This window comes from Candoia aspera, chromosome 2, assembly GCF_035149785.1.
Source record: "Candoia aspera isolate rCanAsp1 chromosome 2, rCanAsp1.hap2, whole genome shotgun sequence".
Lineage (NCBI taxonomy): Eukaryota > Metazoa > Chordata > Lepidosauria > Squamata > Boidae > Candoia > Candoia aspera.
The window spans coordinates 265,672,676-265,681,727 of NC_086154.1; the positions used below are offsets into that span (position 1 = coordinate 265,672,676).

The 9,052-nt window shown below is 51.2% G+C and overlaps 1 protein-coding gene across 1 annotated transcript; it reads right to left on the bottom strand.

Moving 5' to 3' along the window:
• Positions 1-1,414: 1,414 nt before the first annotated feature.
• Positions 1,415-4,081, bottom strand: LOC134491899 (avidin-like). The gene is made up of 4 exons (XM_063295958.1): positions 3,913-4,081; positions 3,165-3,375; positions 2,839-2,959; positions 1,415-2,545 (listed from the first exon to the last, which is right to left on the bottom strand). Exons 1-4 carry the CDS (start codon positions 4,018-4,020, stop codon positions 2,512-2,514), a joined length of 474 nt encoding a protein of 157 aa, XP_063152028.1. The 5' UTR covers positions 4,021-4,081; the 3' UTR covers positions 1,415-2,511.
• Between the last annotated feature and the right edge of the window lie 4,971 nt (positions 4,082-9,052).

Consider the following 9,052-nt stretch of genomic DNA (forward strand, 5'->3'; position numbering starts at 1 on the left):
GCACGTCCTGGTGCGGCCAGGGAGCCTTGCTGCTTTGTGAGCGGTGCCGGTGCTCAGTGGGGCTCCTGGGGCAATCCAAGGTGCTGGTGGTCACCCACTATGCCCTCTGCAGCACAGCGCCAGGATATTGGCAGGATCATTTGTCTTCAAGCATCTCTGCCACCCAACAGATTAGACAGGGCCGGCACACTCTGGGGCCCCTTCAGTTAACGAGCACCCTGTGAAGAGACCCAGCCTGCCTTGTTGCTGCCCTCGCCACAAAGGCAGCAGCATCAAGAAATGTACCATTAATCGTAACCATCTCTAGTATCCCTGTTGAAAGAGGAGCCTTCCTCCTTGCTATCAGCATTTCCACCCGCCTGGCCGAGCAGCTCCCGAACATTTGGGCAGAGCTGCAGCTGCCCACCCTGCCCTGAGGTTTCTCAGGGATGCAGAGAGCGAAGACTCTCCAGGGACTTACTAAGTTTATACCAATTCCTGGGCTCACAGAATGTCACTGACCATTATTGCCATGACCTCTACATTCATGGATTGTGTATCAATAGATTATTTGTGGTGTAATGTGAATGCAATGTAAGGATGGAGGATGAGAAGGAAAGTTTTGCAGGAGGCAGAAGAATGGGCCTGTGTGAGGACATCACCTTGAAAAGGAGGGAGGTCTGGTTCCGCAGATGGCTACTTTGTATGCCTCCCAAGATTCTCTGAGCCATTCAGCTGAGCGAGTGCAGTCCTGGAATGGTCACCCACGATGGGCAGGGGGTCAGACCAAATACCCTACTCCAGCATTGTGCCAAGAGAACCCAAGGGACGTTCCCAATCCAGACAAGGACAACATGAGGCAACATGGGTATAGTATGGGACTGTGTTGGTCGTGCTTGTTGATGACCTGTGGCGGAGCATCCTGCTTCAGATTTCAACTCACACATACACACACAGAGTTACTAGGTGATAATAGTCCCTCTTTTGGGGGAGATGGGCAGTACCAAAATTTGAATAATAAACAAACAAACAAACAAACATACTCAAGTCTGAGTAGATAAATGGGTTCTACTGAGAATGAGAAAAGCGTGCCAAATGCAAACTAAAAACCCCTCGGTACAAACAAGATCCCTCCCCCTGTAGAATCTTCCCAGGCTCACAATCCCAGGTGCTCCTAACGGCTCTTGACATTGCAGTGGAAAAGTCCTTGAGCCGAGCACATAACCCAAACACATTCCATTAACATGAACACAGATACAGAGCTTGGCACAAGGTCAGCAACATGGCATGTGAAACGTTACGATGTATAGTGCACATTGGAACAGTGAACATGACACCCAGGCTGCACAGGTAACACTGCTCAGGTGCTTCTCCAGAGCCTGCAGGATGTGACAGGCTGGATGGGGCAAAACTGGTAGGGATTCAATCCTACAAGCCACAGGGGCTCAAGGTTTTGGGTCTCCTGAATCTGCAGTTACCTTCTTTACTCTGGATGGGGAAGTCCTCCTCCAAACAGCTGGTGCCTAATTTGGGGGTCCTCCTGGACGTGCGGCTCCTGCTCGAGGAACAGGTGGCCACCATGGCTAGGAAGACCTTTTATCTTGTGTTCCAACTGCACCTGTTGCTGGACCAGGAGGCCCTGCTTGTGGGACCTCCTGCCCCAGTCACTTCCCTTTTGGACCACCACAATGCTCTGTCCATGCAGCTGCCCTCAGAGACCACCCAGAAACTTCAACTGCTCCACAATGCAATGCAATGGTGTATGTGATCTTGGTCTGCCCCTGCTACACCACTGCTGTGCAAGTACATTGACTTCCAGTTTCTTTGCAGTCGCAATTCGAGGTGCTGGGTATCCCCTTCAAATTGGGAGGGAGCGGGGGTTGACAGATAGCCAGAAAAAGGATTTAGCCATTTGCCACAAATCAATTTTGTGCAAGCCTTTTATGCAGTTGCATTCAAAAGAAGCCTATCAGCTGACAGGATGCTGGTTTGGTGCTATTCCACTTTCTTTCCTCCTTAGAATGACTGACCAACCAGCCTCTCCTCCCCCCGCCACCCCCAGTCACCCATGCCAGCCAGCTGCTGTCCAGGCTCACCCAGGCTGGAAGGAGATCGGCTTGGTGGCCTGATGCAGGTGCTGTGGGAGAGAACCCGGGCCTTCCACTCCCCAAAGCTGAATGGCCCTGGGACCAGTGGGGAGGAATGTGATATAGTCTAAACTGGCCACAGGCATTGGGATGATTTTTTATTGTAATAGCTGAATCCCTGTTTTCTCAAAATGGAAGGAAGCCTGGCCATTCCTTTCCAACCAGGATGGTCTGGGAGGGCTCATGAGGACATGGGCTTGTCTGCTGGTGAACGGCATCAGATCTCACCAAATAAGGGGAGGCTGACCCACAAGAGCTGAAAGGGAGGAGAAGGAAAAAACAGGCAAAGTACTTCTTTTTTTTCAAGGAAGATGGGAAACAGCAGCAGTGGAGACTTGCTTGCCACCAGTCCAGCGCTGGGAGGAAAGGCAGCCAGCAAGGCCAGCTATGGTTCTCGTTTGAAGATGTTTGTGCCAACCCTGCAAAGACATGCAGAATAGTTAAGGAGGGGGTTGCTGGGGCCTGAGGGGGAAAGCCTTGAGGTCCAGAACCACCTGGGCCTTCGCACTCTGCCTTCCTAGGCGCCCCTCCTGAAAGCCCCACCCTGTCTGGGTGAAAGAGCGGGCTTTGGCGATGAAAAAGCCAACCTAGAAAAGTTGAGATAGGCCACCTCCAGATTCCAAAGGAAGATGGGGATCAAGATAACCTGCAGCCCAGTCTAGGCAGTGCCCACCCCCTTCCCTTGCAGTCTGGGGGCCTGGCCCTACCCTACCTGGTGGCTTTCCAATTGTCTCCAGCAGAGTCCATCTCCTCACGCAGGAGCCACATGGTCTCCAGGGTTTCTTTGCCCTTTTCATCCACAAACCTCTGCCCCACAAAGACAGCTGTGGAATCTGGAAGGGGGGCAGAAGGGGAGATCTTGGTGAGGGGCCAGAAGCCCTGATTTCTGGTGCTGACTGCAAGCAGTGCCCCTCTGTGGGGCTTCCTGGGCTGGAGGGTCTTACGCAAGGGGCTTGGGGTCAGCTGGGGGCCTGGTCTCAGAGAGTGTGTACCAGCTGGCCCGGCTCAGGGCCCCCCTGCCCCCTTAGCACTGCTCACCTGAGAAGGCCCAGTTGACGGTAAAGCCAAAGGTGACCTGGCCCTCCCTCAAGGGGGCATGCTGGATCCCAATCAGGGGCGATTTCACGATGGGCTTCTGGGAGGCAGAGACGCTGGTCAGGTAGGTCCCAGAGAACTCGCCCTTGGCATTGGGCAGCTCGAGGACCATCTTGGAGCCTAGTTCGTTCACCCAGTTTCCAGCCAGGGTGCCCTGGGGGGAGAGAGGGAGACGGGAAGGGCTCAGGCAGGGGGCTGGGGATTGCCAGAGGGCCTGCTGGGGGAGGCTGAGGCAGTTGCCGGCTCCACCTTGCTGCCGCTGCTGCTTCTGAGGTGCTCCGAGCTACTTCCCTCCCTCCCTCCCCGTCCGGACCGGACCGGACCGGACCGGCGGCGTCTCAGTTTCAAGGAGGTCGATTAAACCGCCCTCCCCTAGCCGACAGCTGCGAGACTCGGCGCCGGGAAGTGTCAGCCGGCGGCCCTCCGAGGGGGGCCCTGCCGCGCAGGACGGCTTGATTTCGGGGCGCGTCCTCCCCTCCGACTCCTCCGCCAGGGCTACGGGCCAGGCGCAGAGGAGAAGCCAATGGGGTCCTCGCCCGGTCTCCTCCCTCCCGACGGCAAGGCGGGAGGCAGAGCCGGATCCTCGAGGAGCCGGGCCCGGATGCCCGGCGGCCCAGGTCGGGCGGGGCTGGGGAAGCCGAGCGGGACCAAGGGAACAGGTGCTCCCGCCTCGCCGCCATGCGTGGCTTACCTGCCTCTTCTTCTCCGCCGCACTGATCACTGGCAGGACCGGGCAGTTCGGCACCGACGAGGCGGCGGCGGCCGTGCACAGAACGCCGGCGATCACTTTGGTCCACATGCTGGACGGCAGCGCGAGCGGGACTGGCCAGCGGCTCCCGGCGGCTGCCCCTTTTGCTGCCGCTGCCGCCGCCGCCCCCTTTCCTATCCGCCGCCGTTTCTGAGAAATCGGCTGAACAACCTGCATCCGAAACCGAAAGTGCCCGGCCGTCCGCTGCATCACAGGATTTCCCCGTTGGTCGGCCTGGAAAGGGCTACTGGGGATATTACTGGAACTTGGTGGGGTGGATCTCATGATTGCAATACATTCCTGGAAGGATGGAATTTGTTCCAAAGAAACAGACCCGACGAAAGGGCTGAGAGAGGTGTAGTCACATTATATGGAAAGAACGATCACATCTCCATGGAAATTCACAAGCTCAAGGAGGAGAGCCCTGCTGGAAGCGTCCAGGAGAATATTAAGGGGAAAGGAAGTGAAAGCAACAGTTGTTGTGGGTGTGTACCATGGGCCACCTAACCAAGCAGAAGCTACAGATGAAACCTTCCTGAACCAGATAGCCAAGGAATCCAGAAAACACACCACTGCGATAATGGGAATTCCACCGCCCTGACACCCTTGGGGATGTGAACTCTGTGGCAAGGGAGAGCTCCGACATGTTCCTGATGTGCCTTGCGGACAACTTCATTGTCTAAAACGTGGAGAAGGGAACTAGAGGATCATCAATACTTACTAACAGGGAAGAAGTGGTTGGAAAAATGGAACTGGTAGGAGCCTGGGAGAGGGTAACCAGGTAATCCTGGAATTCCCCATACTGCAGGCAGGGAGGACAGAAGCTAGCCAGACTAGTGTTCGTGTTCAGGAGAGCTGACTTCAACAAGCCAGGGGAAGACCAGGAAGGATTGCATGGATGGAGGTCCTGAAGGGAAAAACAGTTCAGGAGAACTGAGAGATTCTGAAAAACGAGACAATTGAGGCCCAACCAAACACAAGCAATACCAAAGAGAAAGAAAAGTGGGAGAACCTGATGAGACCGGCAGGGTTGCATCAAGATCCCTCTGATAAATTGGGAAACACAAAGGAGAAGCTTAAAAAATGGAAAGAGAGGCATATAGCTGTAGAATGTGAAATTGGACTAAGAAATAATGGAAAGGAATTGGAAGCCGAACTAATGGATGCAAGGGATCTGGCTTATCTATGCACTTGCCAGGAGGTTGGAGAAGAAGGGCTGGGGGCTCTGTTATCTGTTCCCAGATGTGCCTGTGATCAGTGCCTGACTCTGGGGTGGGGAAGGCTACGTGACTAACCAAGCTTCCCTAACCACAAGGCACTGACCCCTAGCTGATTACCATTCCAAAGTCTCCACCCCGAGGTGGGAATTTAGGGGAAAACATAGAACATACTAAGAACTATTATGGGATACCATGTGGGACGTATGTTGTATGTGAAGAAACTGCGCAAGTGCTGAAATAGTTAACCAATAAGAAGCTTTGATCTGCTGATGAACTGTTTTGATAACTGCTGCCAAATTGTATAAAATTGCCTCTTGTGATGTGCTTGGGGTCGTTCCCTCTTTATGGGAGGACCTATTTCTTCTAGATGTCTTGAATAAATAGCTGTTTGATTCCCCCGCTCTGCGTGATCAATTGGCTGTTTAATTGCACCAGGCAAAGAACTATGAAGCCTGCAATTTGCATGCAACATTTGGTGACCCAGATGGGACAAGGCACCCAGTTCCTGAGGACTTCATCTTGGTGACAGCTGACGGTGTGCACTGGACGACTTTTCCAGGTTAGACTCAGAAATACGGGACTTGAGGGACTCAAGGCAAAGTAAGCCGCCAGGGGACTCAGTAAATGAGAGGTGAGCTACAAAGGGAACGGCACACACATTCCTGGACCACCCTGCGAATCTGCCAGAAAGTATGAACAGGCGTTCTCCGCTCCTCGGGGAAGGAACTTTGGGGATACCTGGTTCACATGGGACTGGGGAAAATATAGGGGGTAGCCATGGAGAAGCCCAACCGGGGTAGAGACCCTGGAGCCTTTCCCATGTGGTTGGGAAAAGAATCGGAGAGGCTCGCTCCTGGTAAGCAGAGGTACTCGATTGCTGAGGCTTGCTCTTGGGAAGCTGAGAGACTCCATTGGGATTTTTTTCACCTCGGCAGGGGATGAACCTGCTGAGATGTTTGCCTACCAACATCCATTGGCTGGTGTTCGTGTGAGGCAACCCACAGTGCCTGACAAGGACAGAGATGGGAGATTGGGAAAAAGAATGGGGTCTGGCCAGACCAGGGGAAGGAGGGGCAGCTTCAGAGGTTGGCTCAGCATGCAGAAGGCTATCCCTGTCACCTCTTGAATATGTGATTAGGCACCTTACAGAGTTGAATGAACAGAAGGATGTAAGTGTGGATGTTTTGCATGAGGTTTGTTTTAGGTGGCATCTGATGACTCAGAAGTGGCCGCCCACCAGGTCAGTGGATCTGAGTGTCATGCGAAGTGGGTGAGATGTTGAGGCACTTGAAGAAGGTGAAAGACCTGGAGTACTTGAAGTTGTTTGCAAGGCTGGCTCGGGATAGAGCCCAAAATGCAGAGTGCCAGATATTGATGGCATAAGGTTTGCAGGAAGAAAAAATAAGAAAAAGACACACCTGCAACCCATTGAGGATTCTAAAGAACCTCCCCCCTTACAGCTCCAGGGCCCCATGGCCCACGGCCCCAGAGGAGGGGAAGGGAGTAGAGAGAGAGAAAGTGAGTCTGTCCCTTACAGAACCAGATTTCTCCCAGTAAAGGAACACTTCAAATTTTTGGAAATCCATAGCTCTGCAGGTCTTCCAACTGTTCAGCTATGCAGCCCTTTCTGTTATTTGTTGCAAATGGTTGGACATGGGAAGTGACTACTCCACACGTGTGTCTAATTATTCGCACTCTCTGTAACTATGTAAGTTTTGAGTATGTTCTGTAATGTGAGTGTGTGGCTGCAGCATTGTGATAAGTCATATCAAAAGAGAAATGACTAAGTAAAAAATATCCTGAGGGAATGTTGTTTTGATAGGTATTTGGTATTACTAAACCAATGGCTGGCATCGGGATCAGTGGATCTAGAAATTATTGGGAAAATGTGGGCATGTAGAAGATATGGCTCACCTGCACCTTTTGCTAAGCTTGCTTTTGCTGTGTTGAATGCTCAGTGTGGATTGATGGTGACAGAGGAGAGGTTCGGTATTCAAATGTTAAAAAGGCACCCTCAGGAGAGCCTGGCCACAATACGCAAAGGGAAATTGGCCACCCTATCAGGGATTTGTATGAAAATTAATGGTACCTGCAGTTGATCATAATATCAGTGGGAAATGAATTGGTGCAGCTAGATGTCATATTTTTCATGGAACAGTATGATGAGCCAAAAGATGGGCTACGTTGAAAAGAAGGAAGTTTTGCCTTCCCCACATAGTTCCTTTTTGAATCAACAGAGAGAAAGTCAATGGGGGATTCAGAAAAGAGTGATAGGAGGGATAATTGTCCCCAAGATAGTTGGGATCATCAGAAGAAAAGGGAGATATTAAGAGCCGTAAGGAAAGTATTGATCCCACTGAATTGGAAGGGAAATTAGAATAGTAATCCAAAATTCTCAGCAGATGAATGAAGTATTTCCTGAATGTGGTCAGCAATCACCTAACGACTTAGACAACTATGGAAATAGTTAATCTTAGGAAAGACAAGGGAAAAAGGGGGATAGTTGTTTTTTGCAGAAGAGGAGTGGTGAGGAGGCTTAGGGAGGAGGTGTTTTTAGGAAAGGGCCAGTGCAGGATTTTCAGGAATAAAGGACACTGAGAAGGTGCAATGCCCACAGGGAGCTGAGATGAAACAGATGCTTGTGAAAGGAGACTGAACCTCCATTGTTGCTCCCTGAGCCCTTGGAAAAATTTAAAATAGGAAAGTCATGTGAATTGTTTCCAATAGACATTGGAGCAAGTAGATCTGTTTTACCCTTTTAACAAGAGACTGCCCTTTTAGGAGGGGCAAAAGCTCAGGAAGCCCCTTTTATCAAATTAATATTTGAGTTTTAAGTTTTCTTCACCTACAGCTGCTACTGTTAGGAAGAGGCTCCTCCTGAAAGAACCTAAGCAGTTTCAGAGAAGCAATCGTTCAGAAAGGAGGGGGCACTCTCTTGCTTATTTGCTTATTTGCTTATTTGCTGTGTTGGCCCCAAAAATGCCTGATTTCTGTATTGTGTATGCCTTATTTGTAAGAAAAGTTGTTGATTGGTAAATATATGTAGATGGGAGGTTAGAGAAAGTCCTGTGCTTTAGCAAGGATGAGAAACATGTCTGGATGGGGAGGACGCAAGAGTAAAGTTTGTGTTTTATATGGTCAGCTGTACCTCATGCTGTAGTGGTGTTGGCATTTCTTTGTTTTTGCATGGACCAAGCCACTAGGTTACCATGGTAATTGAGTACGTTCTTAAGTATCGGCAGGGTGAAGAGGTCGAACTTAATTGTCCTCAGTTTGGGTGTTAAAAAGCTGCATTGCCTGGACTTGTTTCCTTTTTGTAGCCTGTCCCTTCAGTCCTCTCTGAGCGTGTGTGAATGCACAGCTTGAAAATATGTTTTTGTGCGTTCTGTAAATACATGTATTTTTATAGAAATGCCTGGTGTGTGATTTTTCTGATTTTTCAGGCCAAATGCTTTCCAGCACACTCTGACAAGTGGATCTGTTAGGAACAAAAAGGAGGGGACCATGATGTTTTTGAGTGGACCACAGACTGTCAAAATGCCTTCCGTGGATTAAAGGATGCTTGCGACAACCCCTGGCTCTAGGAGTGCCGGACACTTCTAAACCGTTTTATTTGCTTGGGCGTGAAACGCGGGGGCCGCTGCAGGAGACCGCGGAGATTGGGGAGCCGGGAGCACCTGGTCGCATACTTCTCTAAGCAGCTAGATACCGTGGCCCAGGGCTGGCCTGCTTGCCTGCAGGCAGCAGTGGCAGCCGCCCTCTTGGAAAAGGAAGCAGAGAAACTCACTCTGGGGGGTGGGGGGAGCTCCAAGTGCAGATGCCCCATGCGGCAGATGGCATTCTGGAAGCCAAGGGTTCCTCTT

Coding starts and splice junctions, on each gene's coding strand:
- LOC134491899 (XM_063295958.1), bottom strand. CDS start 4,020: ATGTGGACCAAAGTGATCGCCGGCGTTCTGTGCACGGCCGCCGCCGCC. Junction 3,376..3,912: donor CGGCGGAGAAGAAGAGGCAG/GTAAGCCACGCA, acceptor CTCTCCCCCCAG/GGCACCCTGGCTGGAAACTG. Junction 2,960..3,164: donor CGTCAACTGGGCCTTCTCAG/GTGAGCAGTGCT, acceptor CCCCCCTTCCAG/ATTCCACAGCTGTCTTTGTG.